Here is a 19,423-nt window from a genome sequence, read left to right as displayed (position 1 = left end):
TTAGGTGAAGTCTAGGTGGATGCCAGGATGCATCGTCCCCCAAAGTCTGGACACCTAGCCAGCTTGTTTCAACAAACATCAATCTTAGATCCTAGTGGAGAAAGAAGCTCTTACTGATAGTATTTCTACTGCTGAGTGTCTGCAATTGCTGGCAGCTTGCAGAGCCGCCCAATGCACCTTGACAGACAGTTTCCACCCACTGCAATTCCAATGAGAGATAAGATCTATTTTAGCCACTGCTTTTTGAGAAACTTTACCTCTGACTCACAGCTCTGCCCACCTACTGTGCATTTTCAGTTCTTTATTGACCACAGCACTTCTTCCGACTATATCAGGTCATAGAAAGCAGATAGCAAATAACAGAACTGATGACTCACTAAGTGTGGGGAGTTCAATAAAAGCTTGGTGTTCAAAGTATTTCTTACTAAGCGTGGTAGAGGGTTTTGAAAACAACACTGTCACCGGAGCTACCTTGGGGAAAAACCCAACCTTAGCATGAGAGTGCACATTTACAGATTTGCGCTCCATTAAACCCTGGAAGGTCTCACCTCTACTCCATGTCTCCGAAAATGTAAGACAGCTTCAAAAAGAACAGCAGCAAAAAGCCTTGATAAATAATAGCTGGATTAGCACTTCCAGTTCGCAGTGTAACACGCTTGATTCATATCGCTGGAAAAACCTTGCCGGTGATGAAAGCACTTCAGAGAAAAATGTTCACTCTGAAAACAGTTTCGGGGCTGGTCTGCACCCTGTCGCACTGCACACTATGTTCAGTCTAGCTATGGAACCTACTCCTACTTAGACCTAATGCTGTAATAAATGTTTAAAGACTCAATAAAACTAAAATGGGAGTTTTATGGCTTTTCGTCTATATCTGTCAGTTTTGAGGATATCTATGTGCTAGTGTACTCATAAAAGTTGAAAACAATTCAATTTGAGCAGAAATGTACAGTCTTTCTCTTCCTGGAAAATGGAACAAAAATAATGACTCATCTTACACTCATTGGCATATCCAAATTTTTGTCTATTAAAATGCTCTCTAGAATAAGAAAGTCTCCTCCCCCTAAATTATAAATACCACCTGCTTCCAAATAGAAAATTACAGTTCGCGTGTGATTTTATTTTATTTATATATTTTTTAAAGGAATAAGTTCTTCGATATGACCCGTCCCAAATTCCTGTTTCAATAGAAAATATGTCAGCACAGGAAAACTATGCTCAAAACATTTCATGGGGGTCTTTAAAAATATTGGCACAATACCATTGAGTTAATAAAAATTATTTTTTGTACTTAAAGATGCTGTGAGTGCTTTCAGTGCCACTTTGTTTGTAGCAAACAGAATTGCAAAAATGAAGTAGGTTTCCAAACATATCCAAGTCATCCATTGGTCAAACAAAGAGCTAATCCCTGCCCCCATGCTTGAGATTGGCAGGGAGCCATGAACTCACAAGTTTTCTGAATAGACCTTTTCCACACTCCGGGTTTTGGGACATGGAAGTAAACTTTTGCAGGGTAAACTTCGACAGCGGTGAATGGGAGATCACAGCAAATATTATTATCTCTTACCCATTTGCTCCAAGACCAAAAGAAAAAAATCCATTCTTAGGTTTGAATGATGTGATGAGGAGGAGGGCGGGGCCGGGCCATGTGTGCGCACGGCCGGCCCCCAGTTGGGCTAATCAGCCAAGGAGAGGGATAAGGCCGAGCCGGATGCGGCAGTTCGGGAGAGAGAGCCACACGCAGCTGCCGTGTGTGTATTTGTGTCTTTTTATTTAAATTACATATTACTTTGACTGTTCAGCCGGTTCCCGCCAGGGGCGTACTGGGAAGAAAATTCTGCCTAGGATTTTACATAGAAACTGGCCCAAAATTATTTTATGCATATCGCGGTGCCGTTTTGTGGAGTGTTCTGCATAACGCGGCGGCCCATGCGGCCCCATTTCGTGGCCAGCCCACCAGGAAAAGTCACGGTTCTCCCAATGGCCAGTCCGCCACTGGTTTCCGCCTCCTCCGCTGATTAGCCCAATTGGGGGCCGGCTGTGAGCACTCATGGCCCGGCCCCGCCCTCCTCCTCATAACAAATGACTTTCAAGAAGAGGAAAAAATAGAGAGTGGTGGTTTAAGACAGTAAAATGGGAGAAGATGCCAAATTTACTGTCACTCTCTCAGCAGCTGTAATCGAAAACCCCTCGCATCTGTGATCATTCGTTTTTTAAAACTAATTCCAGGGTAATATAACACAAAGCATAATGTTATAAATTTACACTCAATATTTAAAAAATGTATAATATATATATATGCTGACAAATAAGGTGGAAACACGTCATCACAGTCTGTGAAAAAGGTATATCAGCTGAAATGTGTTCAGAGAAAAAGTGTGATTTTTCTTTTCTTTTTTTCTGCATTTTCATTTTAGAATATTGAAATTGTTGAATTTACTCACTTAAGTCATGGCAAAGAACAACAAATATTGTTTACATGATCAATAACTGCAAATTTGTTTAAAAAATTTTTTTTTTTAAATAAACAATATTGGGCATTACTCTCACCCCAGAAGGACTCCTTGCAGTGGGGGAAACGTCTCCAGCCAATAGCATCATCTGACGCATCTACATCCAACAAGTTAGAAATGACGACCGGGGATCCCGATACATAATTAGGAATCCCGCTGTGTGGTCCAGCGATTAAACGCCACGTGCCACGGCTGCAGCTGGATTTGAAATCGACACCTTTTGCAGACAAAATTTTGTGCACTGTGCCCCATATATGACCAGTTGACGAGAGGAAAATCCGGATCGCGTGATTATACCAGGCTTACGTTATGAATGGGTGATGCTTTAAAAGAAGTGTCAGGGATAAGTAATACCGAATGTAAAATATGCGTAAAGTCATCAAGGAGCATCACAATGTCAAGAGAGCGAAGCCGCTGAGCCAGCCGGTTCAGAAAATGAGGGTGGATTGCAACAATCACGAAGCGGATGTTTCAGCATGAGTTAATCAGAGCAACATATTAATCTCCGAGAGGCTTACCTTCATCCTCGAGATCGAGTTTCTCCAGCATGTCTTCAGATATACCGTGAACCTGTGAACCAGAGGCAATGGACAGAGTCAAGAACAGACGAGGCGATCTCAAGCTGCTCTCTCCTCTCTCTGTCCACTCACACACACACATATATACAGTACACACGCTGGCAGGCAGACGGTGAGATCGGAAGTTGGCTGTCCGCCGGGCTCTTGTCAAAGTTTAATAAAGGATACAGTAGACAGTGAGCACAGTAGACAGTGAGCGCAGTAGCCGCGAACTAGAAGGTTCAATGTTACTATGTACCTCCCGTGCAAACTACTGTAAAACTGTTACAATGTATCGCCGTGTAGCATGACGAAACGTTTCACGCGTTTTGCTCCGTCAATGTAAACCGAAGTGTCGGGGGGGGGACAAACAAAAACAGACCAGTCAGTTTCTATGTCCACATTATTTCTGTTCACAATGTGAAGTCAGTCATAAGAGACCCACCCCCTCCGGTCCTGTACAAATGGTCTGTTCCAATTTGCTGCAGTCGCGAGCTGCCACTGGCTGGCACAGAGAGTAAAACAGTGTAATTTTAAGCGCGAATGGAGAAAACCTGTTCAAACCTGCAACAAATTTGCCAATGCTTCCATATTACATGACAGACTTGTAAAAGATCAAAGAGCCCGATATCAAGTAGGGGATGTTCACACCGAAAGCGTTTTAGCGTCAGTCGGCGCTGTTTTTCAATTGTTTTTCTATGTAAACATTCGCTTGACGGACGTCTTTGTGTTATCAGGGTCTAGCGTAGGAGCGCCGAGTTTTTTAGACACAGTGTCAAGTTAAAAAGAACTTAATTTGGTAAAAAAAAAACGCGGCTCGAGAGTGACACCTGCGTTCTATTTGTTGCATTTCGCTTTTTTTCTCTGAACAGCCCTTTAAACTGTCAAAATAGACTGCGTAGATGTAAACCAGACAGATAAGAGGGATAATAAATTGAAGCTTATATTTCAATAGTGAAGTTTCTCCGCCTTCCTTTGTTTCTAGGAAGTGCTTATTTGACCATATTAGGGAATTCCCCCTGAATTGTTAAAGGGATAGTACACCAAAAAATTAAAATTCTCTCATTGTTTACAAACCATCCCAGATTTGTATGACTTTCTTTTTTCTGCCGATTTTTAGAATAATATCTAAGCTCTGAAGGTCTTTACAGCACAATTGAATGGGTACCAGATATTTGAAGCTCCAAAAAGCACATAAAGGCAGCATAAAATGAATCCAATTGTCTCCAGTGGTTATATCCATATATTCAGAAGTGATATGATAGGTGTGGTTGAGTTGACCCTTTTGACCCTTCGCTAAGCCCCGCCTTAAATGCGTTTCTGACCAATCCTGTCTTAGCAAATGTTGCCCCGCCACCATTTCTCTGACAAGCATTTGCCTTTTTACAATGAGAGCCAATGGGAGTAATGTGTGTTTGAGTAGTCTTAAGCAGGATTTATATCAAAATGATCCAAAAAATGTAAAAAAAAAAAATAAACGTTGTTGCTGGGTCACTTGTTATAGTGACACGAGGTACCTTGAGAAGATACACACAGTGTTTTTTTTTTTTTTTTTCTTTCTTTTTAAAAAAATCTTTAAATAAATATTGAGAAGAGAATGCTATGGATTAAAGTGTCATTCCTCATATGAACATGTATAACATCAGCGAGGACACCCTACAATTGCTCCAAGGTAAATTAAAGCTAATAATCTAACGTTAATTCAGTTAGGTATTGATTCAGGTCTTAGTTAAGGGTGATAGTAAATAAAGAGTACACAGCATCAAGATTAGTGTGTTATGAGACGTTATAAGCAGTTCTGTTTACTTACACTAATGTTATGAGGTTTGTAATTGCTATCAAATTATGCTTTTCTCTTTTCAAGTGACTGTGATAATCATTTGCCTCAATTCTGATTCACAGTCTCAACAATTTTCAATTACTGTGTAATTTAAACATTTCTTTAAATAAAAAAGTCAGATAAATATGCTTTACAATGTCACTCTTAATTCCATCCCACATAATATTATCCATTCTGTTTCTGAGAAAATAAAACTGAACTGTTCATGGTAATCTCCCATTCATTCCTATGGGGAGCTCTGCAGAGTTTGTCAGAGCGAGCAACCATAACCAAGGGGGGTGGCGCATAACAAAGGGTCAATTGTTAAGTCCTGTTTTACTATAAATTCTCCTCCCTGCCCAGTAGGTGGAGATATGCATGAAGAATGTAAATCGCCAAAAATACAAGAAGAAGAATGTGAAAGTGGAGATTGATAGTAAGAAAGGACTTAAATATTGATCTGTTTCTCACCCACACCTATCATATTGCTTCTGAAGATATGGATTTAACCACTGGAGTCATATGGATTACTTTTATACTGCCTGTATGTCCTTTTAGAGCTTCAGAGTTTTGGTATCCATTAACTTGCATTGTATGGACCAACAGAGCTGAAATATTCTTCTAAAAATCTTTGTTTGTGTTCAGCAGAAGAAAGAAAGTCATACACATCTGGGATGGCATGAGGGTGAGTAAATGATGAGAGAATTTTCATTTTTGGGTGAACTATCCTTTTAACACTTGTGGATGACTTATTTGCCAAAATAGACTCAATATTGCAATCATTTTATTAATATGCTTGGCCTTATTAATGTCATTACAAGACTGAACATTCTTTTCCCTACTTTCTTTTCTCTTTGGTCTTTGTGAATGGTTTCAATGATGAACAATGTTATTCCCACGTTATATCTGTCCATTTGTCCTAAAACATCCACAGCTTCAGAACATAACTGTCTATCTGGAATATACAAAATGACTGTCCTTGCACATTTTCAGTGCAGCAATGATGTCTGTGACACTTTCTTTACCTCCTGCAACTTTCTCAGTTTTTCTGCCCCCAAAATAGACCATTTTGGACTTATAAAGGATGGACCTGCATTTGATCCCTTTAAATATACAGTATGACCCTTGTTTGACATGCTATAAAATTACAAAGACCTAGGCTCCAGTGGAGATGCCATCATATGGCCTATTTAACACAACTGCATTTAGGCCCTTTCCCAGAGCAGCATCTGGTATGGAGGGTAATTAGAAGGAACTGTTCCCAAATTCCTGCCTGATGAATCACTGGGTGTGGCTATCCTACATGAGCCCTTTTGAGAAAAACAATCTGCCCCTAATACACATTAAAAGTAAACAAACTCATAATGGCAGAGAGAAAATATGTTAATTCACACATCTAGGCATTTACATTCAAGCAATGGGAACGTTTTCAAAAAGTAACTCAGTACTAACCCAGGAAAGTGAAGCTGTCTGACCAGCATTAATTCTGTTCACCCATATTGACCGGGAGACCTGCACTCATCACACAGCAACGGATCAGTGGTACAATTGATGAGAAAAACTGAGAGATAATTATCAGATGTTGCTAAAGATAATTAGACATTATTTCACTGAAATGTGAGGGATGTTCTGTTATCCGTGGAACACAAATGGAAATGTTAACCTCAGTCACCATTCATTTAAATTGCATTTGTTTTTTCATGCAATGAAAATGATTGGTGACTGTGGCCAAATTTCTGCCACATTTATGTTGCCCACAGTAGAAAGAAAGCCATACATGTTTGGAACAGCATGAGGGTGATTAAATAATGACAGAAATTTGGGTGAACTGTTAATATTACAGTGCAATTTCTTGTTCTTGTTTTAGTAGGAAAGATTGGAAAACATACTGAAGATTGTTGTGGAGGGTGGTCTAACATTTGAAATAGAGGAGCTTCCCCTCTTGGGCAAGACTACCCTGATTTAGGAGGATCTGAAGTTATTAGGTATCATACTGCAGCAAACATGGAACAGTTTGGCTTAGTGATTTCATAGGTTATTTGATCATTTAACAAGTGCAGAGCAAGCTACCTCAACCAAAAGTTTATGTATGACAGAGCTAGAAAGAGTAAAGGCAATGCGTTTTAAGATAAATGTGTAGTAGATAACACATCTGTAGAGCACAGCCATGGACCTCTGCTTACATTAGCAGGCAGGAGGCAATGACAACAGCATTGCAGATGGTGACTGCTGTATTGATTTTGGCTTGAGAATGTGATAAACGGTCAGCGGGTTGAGCCGCAAAAATGTAATTACATCCATCGACAGGGGCTGGCGAGTTTTGTTAAAGTGTTGTGCAGCTGTTTTAAGAAATCTTTTAGATTAATAAAGAACAGAGTTTGACAATAGTCCTATAACATTAAGAGACCCTTTCGATTTTAAACCGCATAAAAGTGCGCGCAAGCATTTTTAATCATTAAAGGACTATTTTTAGTTAAGCTCAATCGACAGCATTTGTGGCATAATGTTGATTACAACAAAATAAAAAAAATTGACTCATCCCTCCTTTACTTAAAAAAAAAAAAAAAAAAAGCAAAAATCAAGGTTACAGTGAGGCACTTACAATGGAAATAAATGGGGACAATTTTTGGAGGGTTTAATGGCAGAAACATGATGCTTATAATTTTATAAAAGCAATTATATTAATTCTTCTGTTCAAACGTGTATTATTTGAGCTGTAAAGTTGTTTAAATCATTGTTTTTATGGTCATTTTAAGGTTTTTGGGTTTACTGTTACGTCATCATTACAATGAAATTGTAAAGTTGGATATACTGTAACTTTACACAGAAAAGGTTAGTAAGTGATTTTAGCACACTAAAATCATGTTAACACACATTGTTTAGGTCTTGTGGCTATACTTCTGAAACAGTGATTATTTTAACTTATTGATTGGCCCCATTCACTTCCACTGTAAGGGCATCATACCACAAATACTGTCAACTGAGCCTAACTTGTATTGAACCTGGAATATTCCTTTCTTTCAAATAATGTTGCATTCCTTTGAAAAACATATACAGTACTTATACTAATACCTTTTTTACATGAACCATATGCTAAAATTTATTAATACATTCTGAACTAACATGAAATACCAATAAACAAATCATATTTATAAATCAATGCTGTAAATCAAGTTTAATCAATGCTGTAAAAACTTTTCTCATTGCTAGTTCATGATACCTAATGCATTTACAAATGTTAAAATTTAGAACCTTATTGTAAAGTGCTTTAATAAGTTCTGTCAAGCTTTGTTAGGCATTGTCTCTCATGCTGCTTGTGCTTGTATTTGTTTTATTAATCTGTATGTTCTTACTGTTAATCACTTGAAAATTAATGATGCAGAAAATTGCTCAGATTTATAAATGTGATCCTAACAAGTATGTCAATCCCAGACTGCTGCAATATTTGCTTCAGATCACTCACCACATGTGAGGTAGATATAGGTGCTGAGCAGGGACTGGGAGGCGGTTTGGCAGTAGGTAGGCTGTGGTGCTGTCCAGTGTCGAGGGTGGAGGAGGAGGAACGATGCACAGTGTCATTTCGACTGACTTCTAGAAGAAATGCTGGAGTCTGCTTGGTCAGTTGTGTTGGAGTAGTGGGTGATGTGCTAATCCCAGAGGCTGTATATACAAATAGAAGATCAAATGTGTCAAATATTTCACACAGAGGATTTTTTCAATGCTAAAATAATTTTTTCTTTCCTATCTTAACCATCTGATGCCTGAAACTTTAAAAGCCCAGGAGATCAGCAGTTATAGAAATACTCAAACAGCCCGTCTGGCACCAAAAATCATGCTACGATCGAAATCACTGAGAACAAATTTTTTTCCCATTTCTGATGGTTGATGTGAATATTAACTGAAGCTCCTGACCCGTATCTGCATGATTTTATGCATTGCACTGCTGCCACATGACTGGCTGATTAGATAATCGCATGAATAAGTATGTGTAAATGTGTACCTAATAAGGTGGTATGTGTATGTGCTCTTTATCTGAATTGGCCAGCATTTCAGACATTATTAAGGGGAATGTGTGTGGATGGGTCCAGCAATACTGCAAATCTGTGTGGGATTTGTTCAGCGCTGGCTGGGGAGGCATTGCCTGAGCCGTCAATGTCAGCTTCACGTCAAGGAAACCCAGAGGAAAGTGAGGGCTCCGCCCCTCCATTCCTCCGGGAAAACCCCATGGGGGATTTCCCTCTGGAGCAGACAAGAGACCAGTCTCTCAGGCACGCCTTTGACCAAGTAAGAGTAATTGATGGTCAAAAGTTCAGCCCGGTGTTGCGCTCTCCTATCCATACTTTTAAATTATTAAAGATAGGTTGTATGGAGTGACGCAGGATGCTCAATCAAAAGCAGATACAACCCAGTTGTAAATTCATTATAATCTGATTATGGGACATTTAGGGCAAGATAAGACACTGAACTGTCTCATGGCCCATTTTTATTGGCCCAGCATTTGCGGGGATGTACACAGGTGGTGTGCTGCATGTCGCGAATGTCAGTTGGTGAATCCACTGGCCACTCCAAAAGCGGCATTGCGCCCTCTTCCGTTGACCGAGGTCCACTTCGAAAGAATTGCCATGGACCTCCTCGGGCCATTAGAATGAACGGCACGGGGGCATCGCTTTGTATTAGCCTGGATGGAGTGGTGGTGGTGGTAGTGGACTAAAGCACTGAACTGGTAAGTGGAAGGTTGTCGGTTCAAAAGCATCAGCCAAATGCATAAATGTAAATGTAGCCTTTGTGGATAGTGCAACACGATACCCTGAAGCAGTGCCCCTGCACAACATTTTAGCACGCAGTGTTGCGGAAACTCTCTTTAAAATGATCTCCTGAGTTGGGATTCCGAAAGATATCCTAACTGATCAAGGCACCTTGTTTATGTCACGTACACTCCGCAAACTTTATGAACTACAGGGGATTAAGTCAATCCGCACCAGTGTTTACCATCCTCAGACAGATGGCCTGGTCGAGTGATTTAATCGGACCCTTAAAAATAGGGTTCGGAAATTCGTACAAGAAGATGCACAAAATTGGGATAAGTGGCTAGAACCCCTGTTATTTGCAGTACGAGAGGTCCCACAAGCCTCCACTGGGTTTTCCCCCTTTGAATTATTTTACAGCCGTAAGCCTCGGGGCATCCTGGATGCTCTGAGAGAAAATTGGGAGGATGGACCTTCAGAGAGTAAGAACGAAATTCAGTATATTCTGGACCTGAGAGCAAAACTCCACACATTGGGTCAACTGACACAGGATAATTGGGAATGGCAGTCCCGGCTGTATATATTGTTAGCCAAGTGGCAAGGGCCTTTTAAGGTCACATGGCGAGTTGGGGAAGTCGAGTATGAGGTAAAACAAATGGATAGAGGCTGAGCACGGCAAATTTACCGAACCACCTTAATCTCCTAAAACCGTGGAGAGAGGAGGTACCCGTGGCTTTGGCGATGGTCATCCCAGAGAGGGTGGAGTTAAGTCCATAGGTGGAATCAAAAACCGCCCAGCAAACCACCCCAGTTCCCTGTGGAGACCACCTCTCACCGTCCCAAGTCAATGCCAGGTTGCAAAAGGAGTTTTCCGACGTCTTTTCACCACTACCCAGTTGTACAAACCTCATAGAACATCACATTGAGACAACTCCAGGAGTGGTGCGGTCCAACCTTATCGGTTACCGGAACACAAGAAAAAAGTGGTCCGGGAGGAACTCGCGGCCATGCTTGATATGGGTGTGATCAAGGAGTCACACATTGACTGGGACAGCCCAGTGGTTTTGGTACCGAAGTCTGATGGGACGGTCCGGTTTTGTGTAGACTATAGAAAAGTTAATGCGGTGTCTAAATTTGACGCATACCCAATGCCTCGCATTGACAAACAGCTTGATCAGTTAGGTGTGGCTCACTTTTATTCGACACTGGATTTAACAAAGGGATATTGGCAGATCCCCTTGACTCCCATGTCCCGAGAAAAAATTTCCTTTTCCATTCATTTGGCTTACACCAATTCGTTACCCTTCTGTTCGGTTTGTTTGGGGCCCCGGCGACGTTTTGGTGACTCATGGACAAAATTCTCTGCCCACACGCTGCATATGCCGCTGCCTACCTGGATGGTATTATTATTTATAACAATGATTGGCAGTGGCATATCTAGCATCTGAGGGCCATGAGATGGGCGGGACTAACAGCGAATCTGAGGAAGTGTGCAGTTGGATGGGTGGAAGTACAGTATCTGGGTTTCCCCATGGGCATGGACAAATGTGTCCCCAATCTGATAAAACAGCAGGTATTGCGGCTTGTCCGAGACCCAAGACCAAAAAGGAGGTGAGATGGGGCTGGCTGACTATTATCGTAGGTTTGTATTCGGATGTCACCAGCCTGCTGACTGATCTCACTAAAAAGGGAACCCCAGACACAGTCCAGTGGACGGAGCCGTGCCAACAGACGTTTACACAAATGAAAGCTGTACTCTGTGGTGGACCACTCTTGCATTCCCCTGACTTCTCTTTCCATTTTTGTTACAGACGGACAGGAGGTTGGAGGCTGTATTATCCCAGGAAGTGGATGTGGAGGAGCGCCCCATGCTGTACATCAGTCAGGAGCTCTCAGTGCGAGAGACGAAGTACAGCACGAAGAAAGAGTGCCTGGGCATCAAATGGGCGGTCCTCACTCTCCGGTACTACCTGCTTGGGAGGGCCTTCACCCTCTGTTCGGATCATGCCCCGCTCCAATGGCTCCACCGCATGAAGGACACCAATGCGTGAATGACTCTTTGGTATCTGGCCGATTTTCTCTCTCGGAAAGGGGGGGGGTCTATAGCAGGCCAAATGTTTCCCTGGAGTCGGGCAGTGGGGTATGTGGAGGCGGGGGTGTGATTGAGCACCGATCTGTGGAGAGTGAGGTCCAAGAAAGCTGAGTGGTTAAGCATTTACACCTGTGCTAACACCTGTTTGTATTCCCAGTGAGCTGTGACACAGAGATTAAAGGGGAGGAGACAGCGGCAGACGAGAGAGAGAGGTGAGCTTCCAGCAGTGTGTGTGTGTGTGCATTTGGGAGCATTCTGCTGAAAAGCAAAACGTTTGTGTGAATAAAGACTGTATTTTGGAACAAGGTACACTCTCTCCTGTTTCCTCATTCCATAAGAACTAAGGGATTTCCTACAAGGCTATTCCCCTGCTGCTGCCAGAATCCACAGCCACGGAGGCGTTCCCCAGTTGCTGCCAGTGCTCACGGCCACAGAGGCCGTTTCGCTGCTGCTGCCAGTATCCTTGGCCACAGAGGCTGTTCCCCTGCTGCCAGCACTCTCTGCCAAGGAGGCCATTCCCCTGCTGCCTGTCTCTCGGCCACGAAGGCCATTCCCCAGTTGTAAGCATCTTTGGCCATGGAAGCCGATCCTCTACTGTTAGCGTCCCCAGCCACAGAGACCGTGCCCCAGCTGACAGAGTTTCTTATCACAGGTGTCTATTCCCCGCTTCCTGTGCTCACTACCATGGAGGGTGTTTCTTCTATTGCCATGCCCAGTCTGTTCCTAATGGCAAACGATGACCCAGCCCCATCTCCTACAGTCATCTTCTCGGCTTTCCACCAATGACTCTGTCCAGTGCCCAACGGCCAGTGCCCAGCCTGATCCTGTCCAGTGCCTTGCATTTGAGCACAGTCTGACTCCATCCAGTGCCCTGCAGCCAGCGCCCAGTCTGACCTCTGTCTAACAGCCAGAGTCCTGCCTGATCTCATCCCTGTCATGCCTAACCTCATCCCTGACCTGCCTGACCTCATCATGCCTCCGAGGCCACCGGATCCAGTCCCCTTATTGGATCCTCTTCCTCGGGCGCCGAAGTCAGTCCACTTCCTGGATCCTCAGCCTCCAGATCCAGTCCCCTTCCTGAAGCCTCCTCCCAGGCAGCCGGACCCCGGTCCCTTCCTTAAACCTCCTCCATGGTCCCTCCTACCAGTTCCACCTTGGTGTGTCCTGCCGTGCTGTGCGCTCTTCTGTCTGTTTTGTGTTTCATGTTCGGAGCATGATGTCTGGATCCTGACTCTCCTGTCTAGTTCAGTTTCCATTCTGGTGTTGGGGTCCAGACACCCATGCTCCATGTCTTGTCTTTCTTCCCACCCTCCCTCCCTGGTCAGTCCCTCTTGTGTTGGTGTGTCTGTTGTGGATGTCAGGAGGCGTCCATCAAGGGAGGGGTACTGTCACAGTCTGGCCTGACTGTGTCACAGTCTGGCCTGACTGTGCCTCTCCTGACTGTCTGTCTGTCTCATCTGAGTGTTTTCTTGTGTTGGTTTTGTCTCTCACTCCCTCTTGTGTCTTGCAGGTGCAACGTGGAGAATGCCAGCTCCGTTGCCCAGACAACAGCTCATTCTCCAATTAACTATCATCAGCGGCAGTTGCTGCCTATCAACCCTTTCCCTTCTTAAACGCCCCTCATGTTTAGTTCTTTGTTGAATCATTTGTTGTTGTTGCTTGCTGTTAGATGTTTGTGTGTCTCCAGTCTGTGTGATCCTGAGATACCCTGAAGACTCTGGTCAGTTTTTGGTTTGTTGATTTTTTTAGTTTTCACGTTTATCATTCTGTTTCTGTTTTTTCCCCCTCACGGTTGTTTTGGATTGTACCTTTTGTTATTGTAAAAAAAGCCCTTTTTGACATTGCCTCTTGCGTTTGGGTCCTGCCCTGCTCTCTTAAAGTGTGACACACCACTATAGGGGAGCTGCATATGTTTATTCTGTTACCGTTCTCTTAGGCTGCCAGTGCTCACAGCCACGGAGGCCACTCCCCAGTCGCTGCCAGCACTCACGGCCACGGAGGGCACTCCCCAGTTGCTGCCAGCGCTCATGGCCACAGAGGCCGCTCCCCAATCACTGCCCGCACTCAAGGACGCCGTTCCCCAGTTGCTGCCAGCGTCCTCGGCCACAGAACTGTTAACGTTCTCTTAGACTGCACGATTATTCCAATACATGGCAAAGTACCAAAAATTACACATTTGTCAAATTTCCCTGAAGTGCTCTTCAAGACAATTGCCTGAGTAATTGCCCTGTCTGTTTTGGATACATGCTGTATGTTCATTGGCTGTTGAATAATAAATTCAGTCTTGTTGTAGTGCCTCTAATTAGGTTTTTGTAATTGCTTCAGCTCCCTGTTGTTTGTGATTCAGTTCTGCATGGCATCCTATCCTGTGGCAGGATTCATTTGCAGAGCTTTAAGGAAGAAGCTTGTTCTCACAGAGTGATGTGTGTGGATGGAACTTATTGAGTTTCTACTCTGATGCGCTGATAAGAGTGAAATGTAGCCCTTTCTGCAGAGTCCAAGATACCATAAGCAAGCCAATGAGGTAAGAAAACATTTACCACAAGTGAAAGGCCAAAATTCCATCCATCTATCCATCCATCCATCCATAGTCTGACAGTCTCTCTTCTGTTAGTTTAGGAAATACCCATGTAAACATTATCATCAGCATGTAAGTAACCTAAGGTCACTAATGATTATTGTTAGCGGGGCAAAAAAAACTGCCCAAAATAGCTGGTTTTATTGTTTCTGCAATGTCAGTTCTTTAAAATGAACTTTGTTTATAGTACTGTTGTATATAAGCAATATCAAACAAGCAATGTGCTGAATACCAGCACAGTTGTGATTAGGCTGCAAGAATGATAATCAAGTGACATATCAATTTTGGGTTTTATCTGTCAGTCTATCTATAATCTAGCCTCTGCTGAATGTGCAAAAAATGCCAGTCAAAGTTGATTTATGAGCATTAGGTACATATAAAAAAATCATAAGCGTTTATCAAGCGTGAAAGAACGATCAGGGAATCCATTACAGAAATGCAATGATAAATGATTAACAAGCAAGCCTGACTACACCAAGTCACTGCACCAAGCCATAATCTTTTCCCAGCCGAGACCACATGGCTGCTGAATGAGTAAAGATCTTATTTTATAGCAGTCAGGCATCAGCCCAGTAAACACAGCACATAAAAGGAAGGGGAGGTGGAACATACAGAAGACTGACAAAAGCAGGTCTCCACAATGATGTCATCGTGATAGCAACCCCCGATGCTACCCCACCCAAATACATCTCTCTTTCTATCTGTCTCCCTGCATCCACTGGGAGTCTTTATTTCCAGACAAATCCACAGAGATCATTTATCATTAGGACGACAGAATCATGTGATCACTGCAGCAAATCAGATTTAAAGGAATAGTTCACCCAAAGTGAAAATTCCATGATCATTTTTACCTTCATGTTGTTCCAAACATTGTGGCACGCAAAGGTGAATTTAAAAAAAATATCCTTTCTGCTCTTCTCCATATAATGAAAGTGAATAGGTACTGGGGCTGTCATGCTCCAAAACAACAAAAAAGCTCCATAAAATTATAATAAAATTAGTCCATATGACTTGTGTGCTGTATTTTTCTGATGCCATATAAAGATTTGTGTAACAAATAGACCAAAAGTTCCAATTCATTTAAAATCTGCCCTATGCACAGCTCTGTCATTTGGACAAAAGAATTGGGGCTTTGACGCCATTGGCACCAAACTCCATTGGTTCTTGTGTATATTGTGACAAAACATTGTTATGGTCAGTGTCACCATATTTGATTTGAGAAGTTGATTTCAGTGAATAATTTCAATCTGTACCTCACACAAAGCTAACCTATGGCTTCAGAAGACTTAGAATATAGAAAGAAAGTAATATGGAATACAGTACTTTTATGGTGCTTTTATAATACATTTTTGGTGTTTTCTTGACCTTTTGGAATAGTTGTTTGTGGTCCATGGAAGAAATAAAGACATATAGGTTTGGAATGATGACAGAAATTTCATTTTTGGGTGAACTGTTCCTTTAAGTGCTCTGTTTTTATCCGTCTTACACTCTCTTACACAGTGTTGAAAATACACTTTTTCTCATTAGCATCTTCAGCAGACGGTGTGCTGCATGTGAACTATGGGTGTTGTACAGCCAGACAGACACAGCATGAAAGAGAGAGCTAATTTAAGATATTTTAGTCCAGTCATAGCCTAGCTGAATAGAACACACCCACAGGCCATACAAACAGGCCTTATCAAATTAAACTTTCCTCATAGGCCTACAAGTGCCGTATGTATGAAGACACATTGCTATTCAAATCATTTTTAAATAATTGTAGAATATAACCACATCACAACAAGGCTGGAAACAACTGACTCATCACATCCTTGATACTGTCTTATGTAATAGATAACACAAACCTACAGTAGATATGTTTATTTCAAACACATTTTTAGCCAGGTAAATACTGAGATGTTTTTTCTAAAATGTGATTGCTTGTACTAGAGCCAGTCTTCAGTGTCCTATTATGCTAATGTGTGCTTTTCATAAACTGCCATGACTGTGAATAATATTTAAAACCTCTAAAGGCCAATTTAGTGACTGAACTGAGGAATGAAATTCATTTTGAGAAATGGGAGGCGAGGAAAATCGTAGAAATCTCTGACAGTCGTTTAGCTCGGCAAACATAATCTCAGGCACTCATCACCCTCCAAAAAGTGATTTTGTTACATGTGAGAAAATGATATTCTGCTATGATACAAAGGGAATTTAGAGACACAGAGCTCTCAGACTAATAGAGCAATATTTTGATAGCGCCACAGAGCCGCAGTGTTTCTTCGGAAATGTCAATCTAAGAATGGCTCACTTACAGTTATTTCTGCATATTAAGCTGGGATAAGAGGACGTAGAAAAAATACACACAATCTTTGAAGGGGTCATGACATGAATAATACAATTTTCCTTGATCTTTTGACAAATATTAGGCCATTGCACTATAAAAATATACTGTAGGTTTCAGAACTCAAATCTTCTTCCTCACTGCAAAAAGAGCATTTGTTGAAATCAAGCTGCCAAAACGTCTCGTTCTCTTCTTTTGCATCTGACCAGCTCCACAACAGCACATCAATGCCTACTTTACCTTATCATTTCCGTAGACCCGCACAGCAGTGGTGAGCAGTGAGATGGCAAGTAGAGAGAGTAGGTCAGTCAAGAGCAGAGAGCCAGTCATAACAGTGGGTGTTTACTGTCAAGTCTTAAAGTAGAAGCAGCACCAAAACCCAGTGTTTCTGACAGAGGATCAGAATGAAGGTGGAAAATTATCATGTTTTACAAATATATGTCTGTTTTTTCTGCAAAAAACGACTAATTTTTTAAGTGAACCTCAAGGAACATTGAAAGAATGGCATGTCATGACCCCTTTATAGTCAACATGAAATGGCATTTGCAATGCATTTTACTTCCATAATGGAAGTAAACGTTTTTTGCCACGTTTGTGTACACAGGTAGTTGTTACTGAATTTCAATCTGTGTGAGATATTTGAAAGTAACACAGTTGTGTTTTCCTGAAATGGAAGCGTAAGCGGTAGTTCTCGCAGGGAGACTCCTAGTAGCTCCATGCCTTTCAATCAATTCAGGTACCTCATCCAATCATAATCCAGCCTCTGCTTCATAAGCTCCAGCTGTTGTTCACCTCTCGTTATTGCTATTTGTTTTCATGCACATGAGCGGAACACACGCTATGCCTTTGCTCTCAAGCAAACAATCGCAAACTTTGGATTATACATCGAAACGCATCCATCTCGCATGCTTTTCCTTGCTTCTCAAGCAAACAGTCAATTTAACATTGGATTATATGTACATATTCAGTGATGTTTCCACTCTCCAGCACAGCTCTCATCAGAAAGATAAGCTAAGTCTCTTATTCTGATGGGGTTTGAAGCTTTTCAATGTTCCCTGTTCATCTTAACATTCTGCTTCCCAAATAGTTTTTACAACATTTAAGTTTAGTCGGCCAACACCGATTTCATGTTGCATGGAAAATTGCGTGTCCTGGCATATAGGGGCCACCGCGCCACGTGGGATAACTTGGTCTACATTTTTTGGTCATCTGTTTTCAACAGTGTAATTCCTGCTTTGGGCATCAGCATGCATGCACGTTGATTTATGCATAAGTCTTAAGTGTATGGTATGATTATGTGTTTTAGTCAGATTTTTCTGACGGTTGCTCCTCACACAAACCACAAACGCTTATGTCTGCAAAGCAGATGGTCACCACATTCAAGATACACAATTTCACAGTTTCTTTTCTTTTGGGGGAAACAAATATCATGCATCTAGCAGGTGGCTGATGGGATTTTAGGTTCCATGTTTTTCTTTCACTGCTCATTATTTTTCATCATACAGCAGCAGTAAATGCTTTTAAAACGACTGTCTCATTTTTACTATATTGGCGGTCTTCCGTTTTCAAGTTGGATGTTCCCGCCAGATTGCGACTGTGTGCCGCGTGGGTAACAAAGTCATGTTGTTTACTATCAGTAGCATCAGCATGCTATGCTAATACATTCTTGCATTTGAGCAATCAGGTTTAGTGTTCATGCATTTATTTATATATGCACCTCTAGTATTCACAGTCATTTTTCTCTATTAAACATAGACATGTTCATACATGGTAATGTTGCAAGTTCATATTTCATTAGTGTTTTTCTGTGGCTTTTTTTTTTTTTTTTTGGTCTCATGTATCTGTCTAAGCAGTTTCAGCTAGATTGTTGTTTTATGTCACATTAATCTTAACTCTTACTTCTATTCATAATGTGTCTATCACAGTTCTCCTTAAGGGGAGTTTCATCGTTGCATGCATGCCTCCTGCCACATAGGATGGGCATCGTACAACTATAACACTGAATTACTAAAGCAGCAGGGCATTTCATGGAAATGTCAAACATACCATGGGAAAAAATTATGTTTTAATCATTTTAATTCACCATGCAGCATTGATGGACATCATAACAATGTTTCGGGGTTGATGTCGGCAGGTTTCAAGGCATTTTTGATTGTTTTTCCTCATGATGTACATGCTGATTCACAACTGTTAAGTCCAATGAAGAGATGTCACATCCGTAAAGCTGGTTTTCCCCATTTATGTGAAAATGACAACGAGTGGAAGTTGGATTTGCATGATCGTGGCAGTGCCAACCCATTTTGCTTTCTATGTCAGTTGTTTTTCTGGCTTGTGCATTATTTTGGTTCACAGAATTTTTTTACACAGGGTGTGGTTTCTCAAAAAAACAACAAAAAAACAAAAAACAAATGCAGAACTGTTCAAGTGAGCTTACAAAAAAAATGCAGAACTGCTCAAATGAGCTTACAATATATCCTATACAAATACCAGCAATTGCTTGGAAAATATTGACATTGCATGAGTATTATTGCTTCATGAGTAAATCATGTGTGTATTTTTCTGTTTACTATAATGTTTGTGTTTTTATATTTCATGTCTTTTGTCACATTGCAGTGCAGTTTTATTTGTACTGTTATTGGTTATACTGCTTTATCTTTTCTTTTGGATGAGGGCATTGTTTTTCTTTGTGGGTATTGCACAAACATTGCTCACTATACATAAGCATTGGTTACTACTATTTTCAAGGGTATTGCACAACCAAAATGCTCACCCAATTCAGGGCTCATATACACCAAA

At 41.6% G+C, this 19,423-nt stretch overlaps 1 protein-coding gene across 6 annotated transcripts in view; it reads right to left on the bottom strand.

The window, feature by feature from the left end:
• Positions 1–19,423, bottom strand: part of LOC127431796 (5'-AMP-activated protein kinase subunit gamma-2) — a 91,388-nt gene that overhangs the window by 30,319 nt on the left and 41,646 nt on the right. For 5 of the 6 annotated variants that reach the window (XR_007895654.1, XR_007895655.1, XR_007895656.1 and 2 more), the window contains exons 4-5: positions 8,353–8,549; positions 3,032–3,083 (exon numbers count right to left, since the gene is read on the bottom strand). Coding sequence is in view for 2 of the 6 variants with exons in the window: in XM_051682345.1 (XP_051538305.1) it covers positions 3,032–3,083; positions 8,353–8,549 (249 nt within the window). In the remaining 4 variants the exon portion in view is untranslated. Of the gene's footprint in view, positions 1–2,550; positions 2,732–3,031; positions 3,084–8,352; positions 8,550–19,423 lie in introns of those variants that run through there. The other variant, XM_051682348.1, reaches the window with a different exon arrangement.

The sequence above is a fragment of the Myxocyprinus asiaticus genome, chromosome 41 (genome assembly GCF_019703515.2).
Source record: "Myxocyprinus asiaticus isolate MX2 ecotype Aquarium Trade chromosome 41, UBuf_Myxa_2, whole genome shotgun sequence".
NCBI lineage: Eukaryota > Metazoa > Chordata > Actinopteri > Cypriniformes > Catostomidae > Myxocyprinus > Myxocyprinus asiaticus.
The sequence above is the reverse complement of the archived record's forward strand: the minus strand, read 5'-3'. Positions and strand labels throughout refer to the sequence as shown.